This window comes from Drosophila persimilis, unplaced genomic scaffold (assembly GCF_003286085.1).
Source record: "Drosophila persimilis strain 14011-0111.01,24,50 unplaced genomic scaffold, DperRS2 tig00000000-arrow-pilon, whole genome shotgun sequence".
NCBI lineage: Eukaryota > Metazoa > Arthropoda > Insecta > Diptera > Drosophilidae > Drosophila > Drosophila persimilis.
The window spans coordinates 13045449-13069737 of NW_020825288.1; the positions used below are offsets into that span (position 1 = coordinate 13045449).

Below are 24289 nucleotides of genomic sequence, written 5' to 3' on the forward strand. Positions count from 1 at the left end.
AAAATAAAATACATTAAGATAATTAAAAGAAGCAATCTTGTAGAAAATGCATTTATCTATGGGATAAAGCTAAGTGGGCAAATCTATATAGCTTGAAATATATTCAATACCCGATTCGCCGCAGTTTCGCTATTGCAACAATGAGTCTCATTCCATACACAAACATGTTGCTAATTCCATGCACACATACCCTGGGGCAAATGGATGTTATAGAATTGTGAATATGTTTGTCTTCCAAGGCTCCGTAGGTATCAGGATCGACATAAATATACACAAGATACTAATAATGTACTTGAATATGTCTAAAGAATATCAATTTGAGAAAAGGTCTTAATAAATTTCGCTTGATCTTCATATAAAATTAGCGAAATAGGGTGTACAAAGGCTATACACGCATCACGTCTTTAAATACCAGCAACATTGCGACTCTTTTTTGGTTGGACTTTTTCGTTTAACCCTGTTTTTACGCAAAATCCAATAAAAGCAAGGATAAAAAACTATCCAATCTTGTAGAAAATTGATTCATTAATCGTATAAAATTATGTGGGCATGGCCAAATGTTCTATATAGCTAGTAATATTCGACGGAATATCAAAAACGAGGAATATGTATAATATTCGTCAGTATATTTACGGTATTTTTTAATGAGCCCGTATTTGAGGGTCGACGGGGCGCACGTGTGTTTTTGTTTACAAAAATGTCTCGCAAGAAATGGACCTCTCTGGACAAGCCGCGACTCTCAGATGCCGTACTGGAGGTTATTCAAAGCTTTGGCTTTCGGGATATGACGCCAGTGCAGACAGCGGCCATTCCCCTGCTGCTGGCCCTCAAAGATGTCTCCGCCGAGGCCGTCACGGGCAGCGGCAAGACGCTGGCATTTCTGGTCCCATTACTGGAGATTCTGCAGAGACGGCACAGGGAGCGACCCTGGGGCCCTAAGGAGATCGGTGCATTGATCATCTCACCCACACGAGAGTTGGCGCGACAGATATCCGAGGTGCTGGCCCAGTTTCTGGCCCACGAGGATCTGGAGCACTTGAACCAGCAATTGATTGTGGGCGGCAACAGTATTGAGGAGGATATTGCGACACTGAGGAAGGAAACACCCTGCATACTGGTGTGCACGCCGGGCCGGCTAGAGGATTTGTTTCAGCGCAAAGGAGATGACCTGAATTTGGCAGCGCGCGTCAAGAGCCTGGAGTTTTTGGTGCTGGACGAGGCGGATCGCTTACTGGACTTGGGATTCAAGACGAGTGTTAACAACATACTTGGCTACCTGCCGAGACAGCGGCGAACGGGCCTCTTCTCGGCCACACAGACCACCGAGGTGACGGACCTGATCCGTGCTGGCCTACGTAATCCCGTCCTGGTCTCGGTCAAGGAGAAGGCTTCCGTGAACACACCAGCGAGACTGCAGAACTTCTATAGAATCGTCGAGCCCGAGCAAAAGTTCGTGGCCCTGCTGCAGTTCCTCTCGTCCCCGGCCACACGCACTGGCAAGGTAATGGTCTTCTTTCCTACCTGTGCCTGCGTGGAGTACTGGGCGGAGGCCTTGCCCCCTCTGCTGCCCAAGCGCAGTGTTCTGGGAATCCACGGCAAGATGAAGAACAAGCGAGCCATCGTGGTGGAAAAGTTTCGCAATGAGCCGGAGTCTGTGCTCCTCTGCACAGACGTGCTGGCCCGCGGCTTGGACGTGCCCGAGATCGAGTGGGTCGTGCAGTGGGACCCGCCCTCGAATGCGTCCAGTTTTGTGCACCGTGTGGGACGCACTGCCCGCCAGGGAAACGATGGCAACGCCCTCGTCTTTCTCCTGCCCAGCGAGGATTCCTATATTCACTTCTTGAAGATCAACCAAAGGGTAGAACTCAATGAACTTCCCAACGACGAGGCTGGCCCCTCGGATCCCCAACTTCCGTCCGTTCTGGAGCAACTGCATCGACTGCAGAGGGCGGACAAGGGAGTCTACGACAAGGGAATGCGTGCCTTTGTCTCCCATGTCCGGGCCTACACCAAGCACGAGTGCAGCGCGATTTTGCGACTGAAAGATCTGGATCTTGGTAAGATGGCCACTGCCTACGGACTGCTTCAACTGCCGCGCATGCCGGAGCTAAAGAACTACAACGGAGATGGCTTCATAGCGCCCAGCTCTGAGGTTGATCTCACCAAACTCACCTACAAGAATGTCCAAAAGGAGCAAGTGCGCCAGCAGAAGCTACAGACCTACGAACAGACAGGCAGCTGGCCAGGCCAAAAGCTGCACAAGAAGCGCACCGAGTCCTGGGACCAGACCAAAAAGGCCAAACTGGATGCCAAATCGAAGAAGGAGCTGCGCAAGGCAAAGAAGCAACGTAAGCGCGAGGCAGAGTCTGCAGAAGGAGCACCGGGGCAACGCAAAAGGAAGCAGCAATTCAGCCAGGAAGACCTGGACGAGCTGGCCAGTGATATACGGCTCTTCAAGAGGCTAAAGAAGAACAAGATCAGCGAAGAGGAATACGACAGGGCGATGGGCATTGAAAAGGACGACTAGTGGGGATCGTTAACTAATAAAATTGGTTAGGAAATATGTATTTACTATATTTAATCTTTATTGGGGGGTAACGAAACATGGATGATGAAACCTACGACTAAATGAGATAAATGATGTCGCGATCACTTCGCTTACGCCGTGTTTCCATCCACCACAATCTGGAGGATGATGCGCCGCTTGGGATCATACGAGAAGCCATTTGAGCGGAACAGATCGGAGTCGTAGAATGGCTTCAAGTTGCTGATATCCAGCTGCTTGGCCCGCTCGATCAGATCACGCTCCATGATCTCCACGTGCGTGGCGCCCGGTCCGTCCTTGCAGCGAATGTAGGCCAGCTGATCGAGCGTCAACTGGCGGAGGATGAAGAACAGCAGCTCGGAGTGATCCTTCTGGAAGGCCAGGTACTTCTGGAATGTGTTGCGCATCTTCTTCATCACACTGAACTTTTGGGCCTCAATGAAGCTCTCCAGCATCATGCGTATGGCCATGCTGACGTCCGCCTCCATCACATTCTCGCGCAGATGCATGCGACAATGGGCCTCGGACATGCGAATAACGCTCTCAATGTGGCGCACAGTAATGGGCAGGGAGCCGGTGGCAAACGATTCCTGTCGCAGTTGCGCGTACATCTTGGCGATCTTATCCTCATCGATGTTCTAGAAAGCAAAGCGGAGGGGAAATCTATTAGAGACAGAGCCAATTTTTGTTGTTTTTAAATAAACGAACCGTAAGCTTGGGCCGAATATTCTCCTTGGCGTAGACGATGTACTGTCGCAGCAGATCCTGGGGTATCTCCTCCACAGACTTCTGTGTGGGCTCCTCCATCTCTGGCTGCTCCTCCTCGCTCGGGTGATGCTTCATATGCGAGTGCACCACAAACTTGGCCAGCTGCTGGTCCTGCATGGGATCGAACTCATCCTTAACCACGCACAGGATGTCGAAACGCGACAAAATGGGTTCCGACAGATTCACGTTCTCGGAGAAGGTCATCGAGGGATCGTAACGACCACCAATGGGATTGGAGGCGGCTATGACCGTGCAGCGTGCCTGCAGTGAGGTCACAATGCCAGCCTTGGAAATGGAGATGGACTGCTGTTCCATGGCCTCGTGAATGGAGGTGCGATCCTGGTCATTCATCTTGTCGAACTCGTCAATCAGGCAAACGCCCTGATCGGCCAGCACCAAGGCGCCCGCCTCGAGGGTCCATTCCCGGGAGACGGGATTGCGGCGCACATAGGCCGTGAGACCCACAGCGCTGGCGCCCTGTCCCGTGGTGAACACAGCACGCGGGGCAACCTTCTCCGTGTACTTCAGGAACTGCGACTTGGCCGTACCCGGATCTCCACAGATCAGGAGATTGATATCTCCACGCACCTTATGCTTCTCCCCGGGATTCTTGGACTCACCTCCGAATAGAGCCAGGGCCAGGGCACGCTTGATGTAGTCGTGGCCATAGATTGATGGCGCCATTGAGGCCACCAGGCGCTCGACAATGCGCGGATCCTTGCTCAGCTTTTGAATGGTGGCTATGTCCTCGTCAGTGAGTGATTGCACCACCTGCTTGGAGTCCTTGACGACCACATGGTTGGCAATGATCACCGTGGCAAACACGGGGAAGCCCTGATCCGTATTGAGCGAACCATCGTAGTTGTTGGTGTAGATGCCAGTGACCTCCAGCTCGTCACCGGGCTTGCACTGATCGCACAGATCCGCCAGCAGTATGACGTCCTTGCTGCGCGGTATGCGACCGGCGGGAATGCGGCCTGGCGACTCCTGCAAGGTGATCTTCTGATAGTTGCGGTACAGCGTCTGCTCCATGTTGATGGAGAAGGGACCGTAGCTCTGGCACTCCGGACACGAGCCCGGCTTGACCTCTGTGTTTTGGGACTGGACAAATGGCCCGAGGACATAGCCGCACTTGACGCAGTCGTACTTGATCACCGACAGCTGGGGCAGGACACCCGTGGTGGCCGTCACCACGCCCAGGGTGCGTACCAGCTGGTTGAGATGCAGCTTGCGGAAGGTGCGCAGCTCTTCGATCAAGGGCAGCTCTGAAATGCGGACATGGATCTCGGTGGTGACACGCTCGTAGGTGGGAAAGATGGACAGGACCATGTCCTTGGCCACCTTATCGAAGATTTCGAGCATCTGGAAGGGGGCCTCGGGCAGGAAGTAGGCCAGCACATGCTCCTTGTTGGCCAGATCTGTGTAGGAGACCACAAACGAGGACTTGTTTTGTTCGCACATGCGTCGGATACGGTCCCGATATGTGTACGCGCCGCGCTCGTCCACAAATGTACGCAGAAACGATTGAAAGCGATTGGCAATCTCCGTGCGCGGCCCCAGCATGCTCACCCACTCCTTGGTGGAATGCCCTTTGGTGTCCTCTAGATTCTCAATGGACTCGATCATCTCCGTGTCTTCAACCTCGCCCACCGCGGCCTTTTCTCCTGCCCTACGCTTGGCCCGGGGTCCCACATCGTCTTCATCATCGGACTGGCCAAAGCCAAGCTCGCGATCGTCGCGGTGAATACCAGCTGCATGGTCGCGCTTCCTCATCTCCGACTCGGCCGCAAAGCGGTCTCCCTGCGACATCTCCGAGAAGTCCTCTTCATCGTCCAGCATGGCCGGATCGTAATGATCCAGTTCTGGCATGGGACGATAGTCGTTCTCCATGTTGTCCCCAAACAACTCCTCGCCATCTTCTTCCTCCTCGTGGCGCACTGTCTGATCCCCGAGAATCTCATCCTCGTTCTCGAATGGCTCAAAGTCGCCCACTGGCGATGTCATCGATGCGCGCAGACCACGGCGCTCTGCGGCATCACTGGGCGTGTTTGGTGGCGGAGAGCTGGGATTATCCATTTCCAATATATATGCGGTCTTCAAATGTCTTAAATATGTTTTGAATCGTTCAGCCGCTGCCGATCGCGATTTGTTTTGTTGTGACGCGTGCGAAAAATGCGCGGGAAAGAGTGCTGCACAACAGAAGAATAAACAGTGTTAATAATTGCAAAAATTTTTAAATTATTTTGAAGATGCTACAGTTTTCTTACTAAATGGATGTTTTTGCGATATTTTCGAATTATTTATACATTTTTGCTATGCCAATATTATAATGTTCCTAATTAAATTATATTATTAATTTGGCGCCAAACATAAAGTGCTCTACAGCCCTGAAACGCAATGGAACTAGTTCAAACTGTCACCAAAAACCTACGAGTTAAGAATCGCTCCCAGCTCTTCCCGCCTCTTGTGGCTTCATTCAGTGTCCAGCCCTCGACGAATGTGCAGATTTTGTTGTGAAATTATTGCCAAATTATTATAAACAATTCAAAATGGGCTTTGCATCTTTGTCCTCGGGAGTTATTGCTGTGAGTACACCTGTCTTCAGTTGTAGACTTCATGTTTCAACGCTATCACTTGATTTGTCTGGCACAGCGCATTATGAATGGCGACGATGTCGTGAAGCCGGTGCTTCAGATCCTGGCCATCAAGAAAATCAACAGCAATGCGGACGCGGAGCGCTATCGCATCTTGATTTCCGATGGGAAATACTTCAATAGCTATGCCATGCTGGCCAGCCAGCTGAACGAGATGCAGCACAAGGGACAGCTGGACGAGTTCACGATTGTGCAGCTGGACAAGTACGTCACCTCGATGGTGGGCAAAGACGGAGCTGGCAAGTAAGTGGAAGTCATCACAACTAATACGAAGTTGAACTTAAACTAAATTAACGTTTCAGACGCGTCCTTATTATATCAGAATTAACAGTTCTCAATGCTGGCGCCGAGGTGAAGGAGAAAATTGGCGAGCCCGTCACATATGAAAATGCCGCCAAACAGGACAAGGTCGCCAAAGCTGCACCTCCTGTGGTTCCCAAAAAGGAAGTGACTCAGAGCAACAACAACAACAATAATAACATTACATTGAATGCCTCGATTGGCGCGGGAATGACCCATCCCATCTCCAGCCTAAGTCCCTACCAGAACAAGTGGGTGATCAAGGCGCGCGTCACCTCCAAAACAGGCATACGCACCTGGAGCAACCCCCGGGGAGAGGGCAAGTTGTTTAGCATGGATTTGATGGATGAATCGGGTGAAATTCGTGCCACAGCCTTTAAGGAGCAATGCGACAAATACTTTGATATGATTCAAGTCGATAGCGTTTACTTCTTCTCCAAGTGCCAGCTGAAGCCGGCCAACAAACAGTTCTCGCAGCTGAACAATGCCTACGAGATGACCTTTACGGGCGAAACTGCCGTCCAGCTCTGCGAAGATGCGGACGATGGTGCCATTCCCGATATTAAATACAATTTGGTACCCATTTCCGAGGTGTCTGGCATGGAGAACAAGGCGGCTGTCGACACAATCGGTATCTGCAAAGAGGTCGGTGAACTGCAGGCCTTCACCTCGCGCACCACCAACAAGGAGTTCAAGAAGCGAGACCTCACCCTGGTGGACATGAGCAATTCGGCCATCAGCCTGACCCTGTGGGGCGATGATGCCGTCAACTTTGATGGCCACGTTCAGCCTGTTATCCTGGTAAAAGGCACACGCATCAATGAGTTTAATGGCGGCAAGAGCTTGAGTCTCGGCGGAGGCTCCATCATGAAGATAAATCCGGACATTCCAGAGGCCCACAAACTGCGCGGATGGTTCGATAATGGTGGCGGTGACAACGTTGCCAACATGGTGTCGGCCCGCACTGGCGGCGGCAGCTTCTCCACTGATTGGATGACCCTTAAGGATGCGCGGGCACGCAACCTTGGCTCCGGCGACAAGCCCGACTACTTCCAGTGCAAGGCAGTGGTGCATATCGTTAAGCAGGAGAATGCCTTCTACCGCGCCTGCCCCCAGGCGGACTGCAACAAAAAGGTTGTCGACGAGGGCAACGATCAGTATCGCTGCGAGCGTTGCAATGCACTGTATCCCAACTTTAAATATCGTCTGCTTGTCAATGTGAGTAACTAGAAGAAGAGTCCCTAAAATTATCCAAATGATGATTTCTGTATCAACAGATGAGCGTAGGTGACTGGACCTCCAATCGTTGGGTCACCTGCTTCAACGAAACCGGCGAGCAGCTGCTCAAACACACCTCCCAGGAGATTGGCGAGGCCCTCGAGAATGATCCAACCAAGGCTGAGGAAATTTTTTCAGCCCTTAACTTCACTTCGCACATCTTCAAGCTGCGCTGCAAGAACGAGGTGTACGGCGACATGACCCGCAACAAGCTCACCGTGCAGTCCGTGGGGCCCCTCAACCACAAGGAGTACAATCGGCATCTGCTCAAGGAGCTGAAGGAGTTGACTGGCATTGGCAGCAGCTCCAACTGAATCTTTCCACTCCTATAAGATACTATTGTTTAAATTATTTAAGATTCGTAGTTTGCATTGAAGATATATGTCTTTCAATTGGCAATTAAGCTGCAGGATGCAGGAGCATCTCCCCCATTTATTAAACCACAGAAAAGTCATAATGAACATTTATAAATTGAAACAAACAGAGTTTTTGTGTTGTAATTGCTGGGTAAATACATACAATAAATAAATAGTAATATGAATAACACTAGAGATTATCGACTTACGGGGCTAGGAAGAGGGAGGACTACAGGGGACTATGTCTAAGGAGGGACTGAACAGGATCTCCTCCTGTAGGAATTGTTGGACAGACTAAACAGAAAACCATTGGCTTAAGCGAGAGAGATAGAGAGATTTGACTATGACGCTCGATCGTTAACTCTTAACCTAGATCTCAGATAGCATTAGGGTGGAGAGACTCTTATTTCTAATTGGACAGCTGCTGCTCCCCCTCCTCGGGCACCACATGCTCGTGGTCTGCCTTCGGAAGCTGCTGCTCCCGCTCCCGCTCAAGCTCTGCCTTTTTGGCCTGCTCCTGTCTGCGGGATACACCCTCCATGGACTCCCGCAATGAGTCTATATCCAGGGCATTCTCGTCCTTGTCGCCCTCCTGCTCCTTGCTCCGCTGGTTGTTGAACTTGGAGAAGTACGTGAGGGACTTCATCAGCTGGTAGCTCTTCGAGATGGGTATGTTCGAGTCGTAGATGCTGGCGCTGGAGCTGCAGTCCACATAGAACCACCAGTTGCACTTGAGGATGGTCTGGTCGAAGAGCGTGTTCTCCGGACAGAGGAAGGACTTGCGCACCAAGCCATCATCGGTGAGGGCGCACACATGAAAGACCTGCAATAAAGTGGTTCGATTCAGAGCCGATTCAGAGATCTTCAGCTGAAAGAAAGCCTCACCATGCAGCCCAGATCGGTGTCTGCATAGAGGCCCGGAAAGTGCTTCTGCTTGGCGCAGGAGAAGCTCGTGGGCGGCAGATCCACCTTTGACTTGAAATTGTCATCGAAGTTCTTGTCGTAGCCCACAGGATAATATTCCTTGGGTGCATTCATGACCTGCAAACACAGAGAGATATCTCAATGGAATATAACTACAAGGATATACTTTTCAATCCCCCACCTTGGACACCTTGTGCTCTGCCATCGACTTATTTGGTCGTGGAGTACTCGTTGTCGTTGTCGTCGTTGTGGTGGTCCTCACGGTGGAGGTGCGCATAAACTCCTCTCGCAGTTTGGCCGCCAACTGTGCCCTGTGCTCCGCCTTGAGCTGCTGCTCCCGCACATATATGGCATGCTTGATGGTTTCCACCGTGACGTTGGCCGCCGCGGCCAGCTCCTCCACAGTCACATCCTTGAGGTCGAATTTGGGCTCCTCGAACTGCAGATAATTGGGATAGCTGGGCGGCGCCTGGCGTTGCTCCTTGGCCGCATTCGCTATGCGGGCAATGGACTCGGGCATGGCCTGGAAGACGGGCACTGCCACGGGCTGGGAGACCACTGGATTGTCCGCATGGAAGGTGCGATTCGAATGCTGATCCGCAAAATGTTCTATTTATCAGAGGAGCACTTAGAGGGGAAGGACTCTACACTCACCGGCTTATCCACGGCAAGGATCAGCTTATTGTTGACACTGACTCGCGGCTCCGTAGAGTCCACGGCCACGCGGCGTTCTGCTGTTGTCGGAGCCGGGTTCAAGGCCTGCTGCTGTTGCTGCTGCTGTTGCTGCTGCTTCTGTGGTATCGGCCGGAAGGCGGGCACGCCCAGCGGCAGCGGACGGGCTTCGGTCATGAGCTGCGCCTGCTGTTGCTGTTGCTGTTGCTGAAGCTGCTGCTGCTGGTGCAGCAGCAATTGCTGTTGCAGTTGCTTCATCTTCTGCTGCTGCTGCTGTTGCTGCTGCTGGGCCTTGGCCGCTTGGAGGGCGCTCTGTTGGAGCTGCTGCAGCTGCAGATTGTAGGGCACGGGTCCGGTGGAGCGTGAACTGATGCGTTTATCTGGTAGCGAGTGCTGTGCGCTTGGATTGGCCTAAGGACGACAGAAGGGATCATCAGCAGGGATTGGAGACCTTCAAGGTTCCATCTATTCCACTCCTCACCTGTTGCTGTGCCCCCGACAGCACTCCCACACTCTCAGGCGGTGCTCCATTCTTGTAGCTGATGGCACGCCGACGCTCGCCCTCCAGGTTCCCCAGCGACTCCGGGAAGCCCAGCTCATCGCCGAGACTGAAGCCTGAAAGAAACCATCAAAGGGTTAGGGCGGTGTCCGTGACGGAGCCAATCCCCCATCAATCACAGCAATCGTGTTGGCGATTTGGGATTGGGGGTTGGGCAATAATGTGTTAATTAATGACCTTTGTTTTTCCCTTCGAGCCGACAAGGGCTTTGTATCTAAATCTTAAATCTACACGGGTTTTATGTACAAAGAGCCTAAGTAGTGGGCTTTGATCCGATCATATAGGGGCGTGCATAGAGGGGGTGATCTATTGGAGATGGGGATCCTACGACTTTAGGGATTTATTCAAAAATACAGTACATCTAGTGGTAGATTTGGGTTTGGAACAGATGGGGATATATTGGGGTATCTTTTAGAGCACCTTTTCTCTGGCCCGAGCTTCGGTTGCGGAAAATTTCCTTACAGTCTCTGCGCTCTGGCGGCGGTTCCCAAATGGTGCGTACCAATCGCTGGATCTATGGAGATCCATAGCCACAATAGCAGCCCCTCCTCTACCCACGCCTCTGCCTGTGTGAACTACAGTTCACTCTTGTTATCGGTCTCGGTCTTGGTCTTGGTCTTCGTCTCGGTCTCCTCTCCACCGTCACATGCTCCACTTTGGCCATCTACTACTACTGCTACTGCTGTTGCCACTGACATTGGCATGAATGCATTAATGACTTACTTAATCACTGTTCGCGTCTCGTTTGGACCCCACCATCGATTACTTGACCAATTAGGTGCACTTGAAACATTAACCCCTGAGAGAACAGTACGTAAACCTTCTATATGGCTGGTTAGGGATATACATTTAGATATATACAGTGGGATGGGTTTGATAGAGTAGAGAATTACCTAAACCGAAATGGGCCTTTAGGCCACCCAAATTTCGTACACGAAACAGTCCAGACTTTTTGAAGTTACAATCGAGGATGAAACCAAAATCGGACGCTAAAACGCACGTCCCGCAAGCCAATCCTATAAATAAAAAATAGAAAAAAAAGCAAACACAGAATAGGAGATAGTTCTCGTTCATATAATACATAAGAAGTAAATGTTAGTTTGGGGTTTAGTACAATGAAAGATGGAGAGAGAGAGAGAGAGAGAGCACAAGGGGATTATAGTGTTTTTCGGGTGTGGGTGTTTTTTCTTTCTTTTGGGATAGGATGGATAGGATACGTTTCTGTGTTGTTTTTTCTCTATGTAGCATACAATCCGCAACCAAAAAGAATTATATAACAATTAATGTAATAGATAATTTGGGAGTATATTCATAAGTTGCTAAACTTCAGATCGCCACCAACCCACCGGTGACAATGTTGCGAACAGTGTCCCTGCAGCGAAACGGTGAAAGAAATAGGCACGATCAGCAACATCATGAGCTTGACCATATGCAAGGTTGTTGAAGAAGCTCCTGGAGGATGTTGCTCAATATGTATTTATGTAACTATATTTTCTATGATCACGAGACCATTGGCTTAGATTGTTACGAATAGAGACCATTCCTTATGAAGTGTTTAACCCTTGCGGTTGGACAGGAGTAAAAGACTTTGATTTGGTCCAAAAAGTCAAGAACCCCTAAGAATATATACTAGAACATTTTTCCCTGCTGTCCATGGACACAAACACGCTTCGAAACACTGTGAATGTATGGCATGCTCTAAAAAAATGTATCCGCTCGCTTATGGGAAACTTACAGCGCGACCCAGCGGGCCTCAGTGGAACTATGGTGTTGATGATTTCTTGCCTTGGATTAAATATAAGGTGGAGTCACCATTCAGACCAGACCCAGACCCCCCTGTCCCGTATGTGTGCAAAATGCTTGGCATAAATGTATTTTAAATTTTATGGCAAATTTTTTAATGAAAATCAGCTCAAAGTCTCTGTGATTTATCCCGCATCGAATCAAATGGCGTGGCTGATGTTTTGATGGATGGGTTAGGGTTAGGGGAAACAGCAAACATCAAACAGCAAACAGACCGCTAAAGCTGTTTATTTCTTACATATCTGAGATGGTGGAAGAAGCCAAGGCATACGATGCGTACGATGAGTATCTGCCATCTGCCACACAAAGAAGGTGTGACCACAGAATGACCCAAATCCAAATGATGACCCAATCCGAACCCAAACGAACCGCAAGACAATAAACCCAGAGAAGAGTCATCTTCATCTTCATTCGCATTCTGAAATGTAATCTTTTGACTATACCTTTGGCATAATCGATTAACGATGAATGCCGTGACTGAAGCCATTGTTATGCCACAAGACGGCAATAACTACGCTTAAAACAATCGACTTGGATTGGTAATACTTCCTTATGGCAAGATCACTAATACACCAGTTACAAAAGCACTTACCTGGGGGTTAACCAAAGCACTTTGGCGACCCGAACACACACACATGGAAGAAGCAACCTCAATTCGAGCTCCGTTCGCGTCTCCGTCGTCGGGGTTCAAATTAAATTGTTAGCATGTCAAGTGGGACATGTAATACGTGTTTCAAATGTGTTCAGTTCTTTCAAAATGTGGACCCCAATTTTATGGACTTTGATTGTCTGTCGCTTCATCCATATGCATAGAGATGGAGGCACTCGAAATGTATGCTCGTTATGGTTATGAGGACGGAGTTTGAACCGTTGAAAGTCTGAAACCGATTCTAAGACTAATGGATAATGGCCGCTCCATTAAGTGCGCCGGCCAATTGTGGCAATCGCTGGGTGCCTATTGCTATAGCTACAGCTGTGGATGGGGCTGTGGCTTTGGGTTCAAGGAAAATCTTAATGGGGTGCCAGGCGCATGGACAAGGTAATCATTCGCCTAGGAGATCAAAGTGTTACCACCTCTCAGACATGTACATACAGATAAAGTCTGTGGTGTGTGGTGTGTGGTCACTTCCTCATCATCATCATTATGATGCGATCTCTCTCTCCCTCTGGCAACCGCAATTGAAAATTCATGCCAAATGTATCATAATTGATACTTTTACTCCAATCATCAATCAATTTGCATTGCGCATACGCATAAGCATACGACATGGTGGGCGATGCGAGTAGGTATTTTAATTATTTTATGCCCACAAATGTACAGCTAAATGGTAAAGGGAAACTCATGCACTTGGCCCAAGGAAAAAAGTAATATAGAAATTTGTTTAAATATATATACATATATGTTTCTGCAGCCGGGATACTGACTGTGCGTCTGCCGCATTTTGCAGTTAGTCAGAGGAGGCATCTACCGACTGCCGACTGCCGAACGCTTTCACTCGTCGTCATCTTCTGTTGAATGGATCCGTCCGAGCCAAATGTTGTGTGTATGAAATTTTGTGTAGTTTATGACTGCTGGTGGCCATAGCCATCGGACGTCCAAGTAGACAAATAGAAATTTAAACTAAACAAATAATGAGGCATAAATATGCAGTCCAGCCCCAGCCCCAGCAACAGCCAGAGCCACAGCCACAGCCACAGCCACAGCCGGTATATCAACCATTGACCACTGCTCTCCATCAAATATTTAGTTACTTTTCACCAAGAGACGACTCCTCCTGCTCCCTGGATGGCGTCTAGTTAGCACCTCCCTCTCGCAGAGCCGGAAAGTGGGTCACAAAACATTGATATTAATTGCTCGCCCAGAGTCGGAGGCTGAAACAGAAACAAAAACAGAAACTGGCTCTGACGCGGTCTCCGACTCGCGTGTGTCTGTCTCTGTTTCAGTATCTGAGGTGGCATTCAGTGTTAATTCAATTTGATGAACAAATGCAAATATCGTGTATAAATTATCACAGATCTACGCATAGATCTGCTGCTGCCTAGGAGGCCGAATATTCCATCCATTCATTGCCGGCCAAACCTTAACCCAGAGCAAACCTTTCAAGTGGGTTTCGTTTCCCTTTTTTTATTATTTTTTGTATTAAAGAAGAGACTTTAACATTCCATTGTTCCATTGGTAAAACGTTTTACGGTCAATGTTTTTTTTATACACATATTTTGTTTTTGCTGGGATTGTGACTTAAGCGGAGAGGATGAAGGAGACGTGCCTACACGTGCCTTTCCCTTTTCTTGAAACTTTCCCTTTCCAAGGCATTGACTGGCTTTGGGCTCTCATCGCAAAAGAACTACCTATAACTTTTAAATAGAATTTTAATGGTATTTTGAGGCCTGAACCTGACCTTGCTTTGGATCATTTAATAGTCGTAAGGCGTAAGGTAGGGTAATCCAAATGAAACCATTATCATCGCACCACCAGCTTCAGGGGAGATTGTATTCGATTGTACGGCTGTGTGGACCCAACAAGTGTCTCAGCCTTAAGAGAGCGAAGGGGCGCACCGTAATTCCCCTTGTCAGTTAATTATGTTAATTGAACGATGGTCTTGACAGTGAGCGATAGACACGCCGGACAGTGGACAGTGGACCGCACACAAAAGGCGGCTTCAGCTGACAAAACTTTTGACAAAAGCCACTTCGAGACATCGAATTAAATTGCAATTTGAGAGCCACACACACACACACACTCTGACGTGTGGGCTAAAACAATAACAGCCAAAAGGTGTGCATCAGTGCAGGCATCTCGAAGGGAGCCTCAGCCCCCGAAGGTCTTACGTGAGCGTACAGCGTTGCGTGCTCCAAAGTGTAGGCCAAAAGACACACATGTGAATATGTAACAATAGAAGTGTTAATAATGATTTAATTTATTCCTAATTGCAGACAAAACGTAGCCTCAGCAGAGCAGATGGCATCTGCGCGAAAAGGGAAAGGAAAGGATAGCCACAGCATCTTCTGTGGGAATACCAGCCGGAAGCGGTTGAGTGGTTGGTTCCTCCTCGGATGCATGCCTGTATGGCTCTCTGCCTTTCACTTTCTGCCGATGGCAGGCAACGCCTTCGAGAGGAGCCTTTTACTTATTGACCCATGCAATCATATGACAATGCAATTTCTTTCTTTTTTGTTGAGTATCTTTGGACCTGGACCTGGACCTGGACCAGCGACTGGGCTCCACAGGTGCTCTCAGCGCCGAAAAAAACAAATAAAAACAGTTGGCTAATTGCTGTGGCAAGTGCAAAAGCATTTGCAATAGTCGTATTTCGTATTTGCCTGACACACGAAGGCAGGGACATTCCGCATCCCAGAAGTATTGCGTAAAAGCATTGCCCTACGCCATGCCTCTGCGCCTCCACAAATATTTGGGTTATATAAAAATACATATGCAGAAACAGAAGACGCTCTGAAGATGCTTTCAAAATGCTGCGTCATTGACCAACAAAAATGTGAGACAGAAACCGAGACACAAAAGAGAAACATCTCTTTCCGACGGAGCTCAATGGCTGTTATTGTAGGGGGTATTTGGTATATGGGGTATTGATGAATCATGGCTAGCGATTGCCCGCTAGCTGGCTTTTATGAAGCCATCAAGCCCGATTTGGGCAGGGCACTGCCGAATCAATACGTATTTTTAGCTGGGAGAGTCGTCACAGCTTCAGTTCCTGTCCCTGGCTCTGCGGTTCACTTCTTTGGCAGGCAAAAGGTCAGCAAAACATAAAGTTTATGCAAATTAGGCAATGAAAATTGCCGAAATTAACACCAAAAACCATGCCATGTGTGTGCACGGAACACCTTTAAGCGGTCGGTGGCTGCTGCTCTAGTTGGTCCGAGATGTGATATCTGAACTTGACCGATATTCTGACAGGCCAAAAACACCAGACCATGTCCATCGTGTATCGTTCATCGAATCCCAGACGGAAGCGAAGGTTAGCCGAGCATTATTTATGTTTAATAGATTTTTAGCAAATTGATTAATGGGCCAACAGCAGCCATTTGCATTGGAGGCCACCAGGGGAGCACACTGGGAGAGCGATTGGGCTGTGTTCTTAATGAGTGGCACAGAAATTACTTCGCAACTTCAGGTCAAGAATACCCAATGACTAACCAAAAACCAATCCGGTTTCATACGGCGTCTCATTTGCAAGGTTTTGCATTGAGGCGCACAGAAGCCAAAAAAACCAAATACCGAAAACTGAAGCTAAAACCGAAGCCGAATCCGAATCCGTGTAAAAAGAGGCGCCAATAAACTGCAACAAAGACGCCTTTATTTATATGTATGTAAAAACAGAGGCAATACTTTGGACAATCTATCAAATATCTTGTTGCTTCTTTGTGGGCATAGCTTTGGGAGTTTTTGAATGGCGGGGGAATGTCTCTTCCCAATTAAAAATGCGGCCAACAACCTGTTCCACAGCATTCGTTGGGATCTACTGCGATCTATGATTACGGCATACAGCCATGTGCCACACATGCCACACAAGCCATAAGCGGCTAACCAAAGACTAAAGACTTAAGACACAAACTTGCTTGAGGCCCGAAAAAAGAAATGAGTTTGTCGCTTAAGTCATTTGCTTGAACCGAATCAAATTAAAGCCCGGCCAACACTCGACAGACACCCGTGAAAAGCAATTTAAACATCCACCGAAAAGAAAAACCAAAACCACAACGGAAAAACAGCAATTAATAACGAAAAGCAAATGAACAGGGGGAAAAACAAGGGGAAAACACAAAAAAAAACACACTGCACTTTACTCACTTGCCGCCTGCATGATCAGAAAGCCAATCACAAAGAAATTCATCTTTGCAGCTTTTTCAATGCCGGAATTTTGCTGGCGATTTTTGGTAGCGAGATGATTAGTTTGTTTGTGTACTTCGGCTGCGTAGAGCGTGTAATTTTCTTTTGATTTTCTTTATATTTTCCTCGCACACACACACACACACACATGCACACTGTGATCTGTTGGTTTGTGAAAAACGTAATAAACGTTTAATAGTATTATTTTTATTATTACTGTTGAGGTTGGTTTGTTGTTGGGTTGGCGACCCGTGCTGCGGATCGGAAGTGCATAGTTGGTTTAATTAAATTTAATGAACTTATTGTTATTATCAATTATTTTTGTAGGCACGCGCGCTTGCGCATAAACGAAGGCAAAACCGAAAAAAAACCCGAAGAAAAAGCACAAATACACGCATAAAGCGGCAACGAAAAAGACACGCAAATGAGCGGGTAAACACTCTCTCTTTCCGTTTGCCGAAGAAGAAGTAAAAGTGAAGAGGAACTAGGCGGGGCGGGAGGCGGAAGGCGGAACGAGACGACACGAGGCGGGCCGAGATGATGAGATACGGCGATAAGAGCCGCGCTCCTATGCGTAGGCAGAAGAGCCAAGATGTATAATCAATAAGGTGAGGCATTGCCAGGGATTGCTCATGTGAGATTTCACTATTTTATGTGACACAAATAGAACGAGACTATCACTGAATTACAGAGGCAAATATAAAATATGTACATATGTCGTATTCTGGATTGTAGAACCCTGAAAGTACGCCGCCTCTTATTCAAAGGAAAGACCATATTGGTCCAGAATTGCCAGCGACGGAATAGGACTTGAACATTAATGAAACTTATAGCATTTAGCACATGTTCAGATATTATCGGACAGTGGTCTGGCAATCAGACTGGCTCCTTCATTGCTCTCTTGAGCATAACAACAACTTTCCAATTGCTATCACTCGCCGCTCGCTTGCTTCGACTCCGCATCGGATTGGATCGGTTTGGTTTGGTTTGTTGGTCAGCGCTCCATAATTTTCTCGGCTGTCTCTTGTTTGCTGGCTGGATGGCTGCTGCTGCTGCTGCTGCCCCAAAGTATTGTCACTGTCAACAGCAGCGGCGGTGGCGCACATGCCAACTGCCAGCCACGCCCCCAAAAACTAAAACACTAACAATCCCCAACAGCAGCGAAAACGTTGGCACGTCCAACACGGCCGCGGCGGCAGCGAATAGCGGATGGCGGCGGGCGGTAGTTCTGCGTTTTGAAACCCGTAACGTAGAAAAACATAAAGAAACAACAAAGACCCATAGGTAAAAGTTGTTTTCGATATGCTTTAATTTCGTTAACTCGGCGGCGGCCTGTGTTAATTTTTCGACCCGAAATTAGCGCAATTCGAAATTCCCGCAAACACTTAGCACTGATTGAATTAAATCAATGGCAATCAAATCATTCACTTTGGATTGATGCACTTTTAATGGCACACAGATGGGTATTCTTTGCTGGTTTCGTGTGTTATAGCACTCGTATTGCCTTGGCAAGTTGTTTTAAATAAAATCTAGATTGGATTGGTTGCCAAAGCGAAACGATACGATACGAACTAGCAACGTACAACCAACGATTCACGATCGGCGCGAGGTGTAAAACTTGTTGCTTGAGCAGCGCTTGGCTCTTTTTGAATAAGCCAAGTTAACAAATAACGATCACAGTCGTTCGGCTCAATTTCGGGTTGCAATGATGAGCCAGCCGAAGAAACCAACACAGCGGGCGCTGTTCAACACTGGCCCAACGGAGCTTTTTTAACTTGAATGTTTAAGGTGCATAGCGAATCTTTAGTTTTCATGGCTCATTGAGGGATTTGTAGACGCATTTTGAATTGCCAGATGAGTGGATTCGGTCTTAAGATTGTGCTCTTTCTGCTGGCCCAAGCGGCGGCCCTTGGATTGGTGTGGAATCAGCTGGAACTGGAGCACACGGAGCAGCTGCTGGTGGAAAATCTAAAGCAATATCTCTTGGAGCTAAGACAAAGGCATCAGATGATTAAAAAGTTAGTGGAACCAATATATCATCTATATTTATATATAGATATTAGCTAATTAATGCAGGACCCTTCATCAATTGCGTGCGGAGAGCGGCAGAGATGGTGAATTCTTTGAAATACATTTGTCGGTGCCACAGCGGGCCATGGCATTAATCCGACGTCTCCATGAAGATTGGCCTAATTGGATGGTGTATCTCAATGCCACAGAAGGAGGAGAAGGTAAATATCTAGTCAGTACGTTTAGAGCTGGGATGAAGAGCATCCTTTTCTTGTAGGCCAAATCATAGTGGCTAAAGAACTCCGTCAAAGATTGCCCAAAAGAGAAGATCTCATCCAAGCAGCTAATGATGTTCATAAACTGCAAATTACTTACAATCTAAAGCCACATGACCACTATTTGTAAGTCATATCCCATAGATTGCAAACATACGCTGTCTCATTCGTTCCCAACAGCCGTCCATTAAATTCAAGGGACTGTCTGGCACTGGGAACTTATCGAGCACATCAGAGGAACCACCAACATGCGGAGGAATGGCTGAAGTTATCCCTGAAGCTTTACAGAGCAGGCAAAACAAAAAATCGCACATCTTTTTACAAGGACGCCCAGTACGAGCATCTGTTGTATCATCTAGGAGTAGCAAAGTACGCTCAAAACCCATCGGATGGAGATGCCTTAAAGTTGATAGCCAAGGCGTATGCCCTGGCCCCTCACGATGAACAAATTGTTGACCACGCAGAATATATGCTGGAACAACGGCCCTATTTCCATGGTTGCCGTGGTGCATTTCCGACCAAATCCCATCACCACAGTCTCCACTGTCGGTACCACAAGAAGGGGTCTGCTTTCTCGAGGCTGGCCCCATTGAAACTAGAGATATTTAGCCATGATCCCTATGTAGTGATCTACCATGATGTTCTATACGACGCGGAAATGCAAGGTTTGATCGATTCTACACGCCGCAGAATGAGCCGTTCCATGGTGCAGTACGAGATCCGTCAGATCGAGATTTCAGAGCAGCGCACCTCAAAGGAAGCTCCCTTCACGGAGAAGAATGATCCACAGCTGTTGAAACGCATCTACGATCGTCTCAAGGATATGACTGGCTGTGATATGTTGAGGTCCGAGCATCTTAGTATTCTTCTCTACGATCAGGGCGGGCATCATGATCCCCATGTGGATTACCATGATTTGTATTGGGTATGAGATGAATCTGTTTTTATCTTTTGTCTATTTGTATTACAGTACTTTTGTAGCATCCGCAGGAGTACGAGTATCATCCTTTCGGAGATCGACAAGCCTCCGTTGTATTCTATGTGAGTAGATTCGGATAATTTTCTTTTGATAACCTTTCCTATATTCAGCTAAACGATGTGGAAGATGGCGGCGAAACAGTTTTCCCCAAACTGCAATTGGTAATACCTCCTACGAAAGGATCTGCTTTGATGTGGCATAATCTAAGGCCATGGGGCGAAGGTGATCCTCGTACGCAGCATGCCTCTTGTCCAGTTCTCAGCGGCTACAAACAGGGTAAGGCTGCTATCCTTTGTCCTTCGGTTTTAATATTGTTTCCCTATTTAGTGGCCATTCAGTGGATTCTACAGGGAACTCGCGATTTAGTAACCCCCAAAGATGCTCTGAGTAAACGATTGAGAAGTCTGCATTCTCATATGGGTCACGCTCCGCAGCAGTAGACCGTGACAAACTGTTTTGAAACACTAAAAATAAATGCACTAAACAAGATTCCTCACTCGAACTGAAGAATATCCCTCACTCTATGCTGGATAACGTTCGTGTAATGTGTACTTTAAGCGTATTCATCATGATATCCATAAGCTTGTTTGCGTTTTGTTTAATCTGTGGAAATGCAATCACATATACGGCTCATGAAAAGTCGTATGCCTGTTCGTCAGTGGCACTGACCAAGCTGCTGAGGGTCGAAGATGAGCTAATACGGAACCTTAAAAACTACGTGGCCAAGTTGAAGTTTAAGCATCATCTAGTGCACCAGTCAGTGAAGGAAATTCTGTGGTATACATCCAAATTTAAGCCACAATTCCTTTCAGAGCATTGAGCAGCATGCGAGCGGGAGAAAGCCAAATTAAAGCGGACTACGAGGCATACCTGGGGAATCCCCTGAACAGCTTAGGGCTTATACATCGCCTGCATCGAGATTGGGAGCAATTGGTTCGTTACACATCAGAAGTGCAGGAGAATGAAAGAGGTAAGAGACCAATAGCAAAGACTAATCCATAAATGAAAGGATATGTTGTATTTTAGAACACATAAAGCATGCACATCGTATGCGAATGCTTCTGCCCAGTACCTTGGACATGGAAGAGGCCTGTCGTGGCATCGATAACTTAGTGAGCTTCTACGAACTGCAGCCGGAAGACTTAGCCGCTGGCACTCTAGTCGCTGGAGACTCGCAGCCCGCCACCGCCTTATCTCCACTGGACTGCCACGCCTTGGGAAATTTTTGCAGAACTGATCGGAATGATAGGAGGGCTGAGGCTTGGTTCATCGCCTCATTGAAAAGATACAACGAGGAAAGACTTGAGTATTCGGTCTTTGGGTTCAGCCGGCAAACAATCCACAACTCCTGGGGCGTACTGCTCATGAAGAGCCAGCAAGAAACTGCCGCCGTGGCACACATAAGCAATTATATTAAAGAACAATATAGTGCAAAAATTACGTATAAGCGGGGCTGCAATGGCGTCTTCAGAGCTCCATCCTATCTGCACTGTCGCTACAACAGCACCACGACAGCCTTTGCGCGGATTGCACCACTGAAGATGGAGGAGCTGAGCCACGACCCGTACATGGTGCTCTTCCACGATGTAGTCTACGAGAGCGAAATCGATTTTCTGCTGAATGCCACACAGCTGAAAGCATCTCTAGTGGGTCAGTATCAGTACTCCCCTGTTCGGACGTCAAAGGAACAGCATTTCGTTGAATATAACGATACAGCAGTGGTCAAGACTCTCCACCGTCGGCTAAACGACATGACCGGCCTGGATATGATTGAAAGCGATACTCTAACTCTAATCAACTATGGCATGGGCGGCCACTATGACGTGCATTACGATAGCCACAACTACAGCGAGGCGAATCGACTCATCTTAGGCGACCGCATAGCCACTGTCCTCTTTTATGTGAGTTCTCTCTCAGTGCTGGCATCTGTCTAGTAAAAATCTCCCATTTATAGGTGGGCGAAGTGGACTCTGGCGGTGCCACAACATTTCCCTACATCAATGTGTCTGTCACGCCCAAGAAGGGATCCGCTGTCTTATGGTACAACTTGGACAATTCTGGCCAAATGAATCCCAAAGCAATACACGCCGGGTGCCCAGTTATCGTTGGCTCCAAATACGGTAGGACACAATAATTAAAGACTGTCTGTCCATTGACAGTGTCTCCTGTTTCAGTGCTTACCAAATGGATCAACGAAATACCGCAGTTGTTCCTCGCACCATGCGTAAGGAACGACACATTCAGACTAAAATCTAGATAGAAATAAAGCGGATTCATTTAATATCACGCAGAATGTTTGCTTATAGCAGTTTGTATCTGTTGTTAACGTTGATTGAACTACGAACTAGCGCTGACCGTGGCCCGTGTGCAGCGGTACTTCTGCACGGCATAGTGTGCGCCCTCCTCGGAGGTCAGTTGATCCACGAACTTCTCCAGCACAAAACGATTATTCTCCGAATTCAGCGAGTCCTTGAGGAAGCCAAAGTGCACCACGGCATTGGGTACACAGTTGAGTTCCAGCAGCGTCTCGCTCGACGGCAGCACCTTCTTCGGTGGTATGGTAAAGATATTGAACTTCTCGCTGGGATTGACCAGGAACTCTCGCACAAAGTCCTCCACCTTGGCCATCGTTTCGTGGGGCTTAAATATCCCCTGGAGCACGAAGCGATCGGGGAACTGAATGCGCAGCACACAGTCCTTGTATTGATTCAATTTGGCCAGCATGGCCTTCTGGCGCTCCAGCTCGCGTAGCTTGGCTGTCAAAAGCGGAGCATCGTCATCGCCCGCGGAAGTACGCTTAAGGTCGCGCAGCACCATTTTGAGATCGTTCACTGTCAAGTCGAAGAACGAGTCTGGCAGCTCATCGGTTTGCTTATGGGTGGCATCCAGGGAGAAGAGCACAGCCTGGCGAGGTCCAATCACGTTCACCACCGGCGGGGCGCGTCCTGGACTATCATCAGCATCATTCTCCATCTGCATCGGCTTTGCTTCAGCGTTATTCAACGAGTAGCCGGATCCACTGCCCCAATCATATTTGGGAGCCTCTGGCTGCTCATCCTTTTCGGGGGGCATTTCTTCATCATTCTGGGCATCTGAGTTTCCCTCTGGAGCAGTGCGTTTCAAGGACTTGATCATGTTGCTGGTTAGGGCAAAGCCGCCGCCACCTGTCCCACTGGTGGTCGAGCGCGAGGTGCTGGGCTGCGCGTCGTCATCCTTTGGCTTGGGTTGTACCTCCGGCGGCTTGTACACATTGGCCTGGGTCTTCAGTTCCTCTGGCTTCTTGTCAACCAATCGCATCATGGCACGTCCTTCCAGTATGCCCAGCGACTTGAGCGTCGTCTGCTCCATATTCTTCTGTCCAATCACCTCACTGCGCATATAGATGATGATAGGACTGTCGAAGGTCTTCACCTGGCGTCCACACAATTTCTGGACTACCTGCCAGACAGTATCGTTGGGGGCGAACTCGCCCTGCTCACGGGATCCGTCACTCAGCTGAATGCAGACCACAACGTTGCTCACGGTGCGACGCTTCTCCGTGGGCTCCATTTCCAGCACGCAATTGTTGGGCAAGCCGCTGAAACGGAACTGTTGCGTGAGGGACACGTCCTTGTTGTGGAACTTCAGACAGTGCTCCTCGCTGTCGTAGCCATGCTTCGAGCAGACCGTCTCCAGGATCTCCAGCAGCGTCATGTTCGCCGTCACGCTCACATTTTGTCGCCTGCCGTTGGGCAGCAGGATTGTGACGCGCTTCTCCATAAGACCACAACTTGTTTTTTTCTATTGTTTTACTTGACGATTTTTAAACTAAATGCTAAAAAACTGCAGTATAATGCCGGTCGGAACTCAACTTAACCCCCTTAAGCCCCCTCTATTTAAACAGGTTAAGATCTTGGGTTCAACCAGGGAAAATAAGATCCATTCTGGCCGTCCTGTTTACACAAAAAACCACGATATCTTTCACCTGAACTGTGCTACAATTTTTCAAGATTCATTATTTTTGTGGAGTGTTTTTTAATGCCCACTGATCGATAATGGGTTAATCGTTCTCTGTCTATGTTCGAAAATCATATTCTTTGATTTTGATACTGATAACACTGAACACAAGAGTGGCTAATTTTAAGGACTCGCTTTTATTAGATTGTCTATAAAATTACGTTGAAACAAAATTGGTCAACAAATATTATGCCTAATATTTGCTCATCCGCTATGAATATGGATATTTGTATACCCTATTTCGTTTAATTGATGCTAAAATTATGTTTTCCAAAGTGCTTTGAAACATTAATAGTGACGTTTTCTTCGATTGAAATGTTTTGTACC

The 24289-nt window shown here is 48.0% G+C and overlaps 7 protein-coding genes across 8 annotated transcripts; 4 read left to right on the plus strand and 3 right to left on the minus strand.

The window, feature by feature from the left end:
- The first annotated feature begins 697 nt into the window (after nucleotides 1-697).
- LOC6587244 (probable ATP-dependent RNA helicase DDX55 homolog) lies at nucleotides 698-2567 on the plus strand. Its single transcript, XM_002013483.2, has one exon. The coding sequence runs from the start codon at nucleotides 698-700 to the stop codon at nucleotides 2525-2527; it is 1830 nt and encodes a 609-aa protein (XP_002013519.1). The 3' UTR covers nucleotides 2528-2567.
- Nucleotides 2562-5454, minus strand: LOC6587477 (DNA replication licensing factor Mcm2). The gene is made up of 2 exons (XM_002013484.2): nucleotides 3254-5454; nucleotides 2562-3183 (listed from the first exon to the last, which is right to left on the minus strand). The coding sequence occupies exons 1-2, from the start codon at nucleotides 5387-5389 to the stop codon at nucleotides 2659-2661; spliced, it is 2661 nt and encodes an 886-aa protein (XP_002013520.2). The 5' UTR covers nucleotides 5390-5454; the 3' UTR covers nucleotides 2562-2658.
- A 363-nt stretch (nucleotides 5455-5817) lies between these two features.
- LOC6587200 (replication protein A 70 kDa DNA-binding subunit) lies at nucleotides 5818-7999 on the plus strand. Its single transcript, XM_002013486.2, has 4 exons — nucleotides 5818-5898; nucleotides 5966-6210; nucleotides 6270-7485; nucleotides 7545-7999. Exons 1-4 carry the CDS (start codon nucleotides 5863-5865, stop codon nucleotides 7857-7859), a joined length of 1812 nt encoding a protein of 603 aa, XP_002013522.1. The 5' UTR covers nucleotides 5818-5862; the 3' UTR covers nucleotides 7860-7999.
- Nucleotides 8000-8008: 9 nt separating this feature from the next.
- Nucleotides 8009-16843, minus strand: LOC6587513 (mediator of RNA polymerase II transcription subunit 15). Of its 2 annotated transcripts, XM_026995025.1 has the most exons (7): nucleotides 16664-16843; nucleotides 10950-11072; nucleotides 9979-10112; nucleotides 9480-9908; nucleotides 9007-9417; nucleotides 8787-8942; nucleotides 8009-8724 (listed from the first exon to the last, which is right to left on the minus strand). In XM_026995025.1, exons 1-7 carry the CDS (start codon nucleotides 16704-16706, stop codon nucleotides 8311-8313), a joined length of 1710 nt encoding a protein of 569 aa, XP_026850826.1. In that variant the 5' UTR covers nucleotides 16707-16843; the 3' UTR covers nucleotides 8009-8310. The 2 variants fall into 2 exon arrangements, with proteins under 2 accessions (XP_026850826.1, XP_026850827.1); XM_026995026.1 differs by lacking the exon at nucleotides 10950-11072.
- A 1713-nt stretch (nucleotides 16844-18556) lies between these two features.
- LOC6587517 (prolyl 4-hydroxylase subunit alpha-1) lies at nucleotides 18557-20455 on the plus strand. The gene is made up of 7 exons (XM_026984563.1): nucleotides 18557-18720; nucleotides 18779-18933; nucleotides 18990-19113; nucleotides 19168-19912; nucleotides 19969-20028; nucleotides 20077-20242; nucleotides 20294-20455. Exons 1-7 carry the CDS (start codon nucleotides 18557-18559, stop codon nucleotides 20404-20406), a joined length of 1527 nt encoding a protein of 508 aa, XP_026840364.1. The 3' UTR covers nucleotides 20407-20455.
- A 79-nt stretch (nucleotides 20456-20534) lies between these two features.
- Nucleotides 20535-22252, plus strand: LOC6587496 (prolyl 4-hydroxylase subunit alpha-2). Its single transcript, XM_002013489.2, has 5 exons — nucleotides 20535-20722; nucleotides 20779-20936; nucleotides 20993-21867; nucleotides 21921-22086; nucleotides 22141-22252. The coding sequence occupies exons 1-5, from the start codon at nucleotides 20535-20537 to the stop codon at nucleotides 22224-22226; spliced, it is 1473 nt and encodes a 490-aa protein (XP_002013525.2). The 3' UTR covers nucleotides 22227-22252.
- LOC6587188 (tether containing UBX domain for GLUT4) lies at nucleotides 22220-23756 on the minus strand. The gene has a single exon (XM_002013491.2). It carries the CDS (start codon nucleotides 23723-23725, stop codon nucleotides 22304-22306), a length of 1422 nt encoding a protein of 473 aa, XP_002013527.1. The 5' UTR covers nucleotides 23726-23756; the 3' UTR covers nucleotides 22220-22303.
- Nucleotides 23757-24289: the final 533 nt, after the last annotated feature.

Excerpts from the sequence above, each read along its gene's own strand:
- LOC6587477 (XM_002013484.2), bottom strand. The coding sequence starts at position 5,389 with ATGGATAATCCCAGCTCTCCGCCACCAAACACGCCCAGTGATGCCGCA. Across the intron at positions 3,184-3,253 it reads ATATTCGGCCCAAGCTTACG|AACATCGATGAGGATAAGAT; the intron begins GTTCGTTTATTT and ends TTTGCTTTCTAG.
- LOC6587188 (XM_002013491.2), bottom strand. The coding sequence starts at position 23,725 with ATGGAGAAGCGCGTCACAATCCTGCTGCCCAACGGCAGGCGACAAAAT.
- LOC6587496 (XM_002013489.2), top strand. The coding sequence starts at position 20,535 with ATGATATCCATAAGCTTGTTTGCGTTTTGTTTAATCTGTGGAAATGCA. Across the intron at positions 21,868-21,920 it reads TAGCCACTGTCCTCTTTTAT|GTGGGCGAAGTGGACTCTGG; the intron begins GTGAGTTCTCTC and ends TCCCATTTATAG. Across the intron at positions 22,087-22,140 it reads TATCGTTGGCTCCAAATACG|TGCTTACCAAATGGATCAAC; the intron begins GTAGGACACAAT and ends CTCCTGTTTCAG.
- LOC6587513 (XM_026995025.1), bottom strand. The coding sequence starts at position 16,706 with ATGAATTTCTTTGTGATTGGCTTTCTGATCATGCAGGCGGCAA. Across the intron at positions 9,418-9,479 it reads TCCTTGCCGTGGATAAGCCG|CATTCGAATCGCACCTTCCA; the intron begins GTGAGTGTAGAG and ends TTTGCGGATCAG. Across the intron at positions 8,943-9,006 it reads CAGAGCACAAGGTGTCCAAG|GTCATGAATGCACCCAAGGA; the intron begins GTGGGGGATTGA and ends CTGTGTTTGCAG.
- LOC6587244 (XM_002013483.2), top strand. The coding sequence starts at position 698 with ATGTCTCGCAAGAAATGGACCTCTCTGGACAAGCCGCGACTCTCAGAT.
- LOC6587200 (XM_002013486.2), top strand. The coding sequence starts at position 5,863 with ATGGGCTTTGCATCTTTGTCCTCGGGAGTTATTGCT. Across the intron at positions 6,211-6,269 it reads GGCAAAGACGGAGCTGGCAA|ACGCGTCCTTATTATATCAG; the intron begins GTAAGTGGAAGT and ends TTAACGTTTCAG. Across the intron at positions 7,486-7,544 it reads AATATCGTCTGCTTGTCAAT|ATGAGCGTAGGTGACTGGAC; the intron begins GTGAGTAACTAG and ends CTGTATCAACAG.
- LOC6587517 (XM_026984563.1), top strand. The coding sequence starts at position 18,557 with ATGAGTGGATTCGGTCTTAAGATTGTGCTCTTTCTGCTGGCCCAAGCG. Across the intron at positions 18,934-18,989 it reads TGCCACAGAAGGAGGAGAAG|GCCAAATCATAGTGGCTAAA; the intron begins GTAAATATCTAG and ends CTTTTCTTGTAG. Across the intron at positions 20,243-20,293 it reads TCTCAGCGGCTACAAACAGG|TGGCCATTCAGTGGATTCTA; the intron begins GTAAGGCTGCTA and ends TTCCCTATTTAG.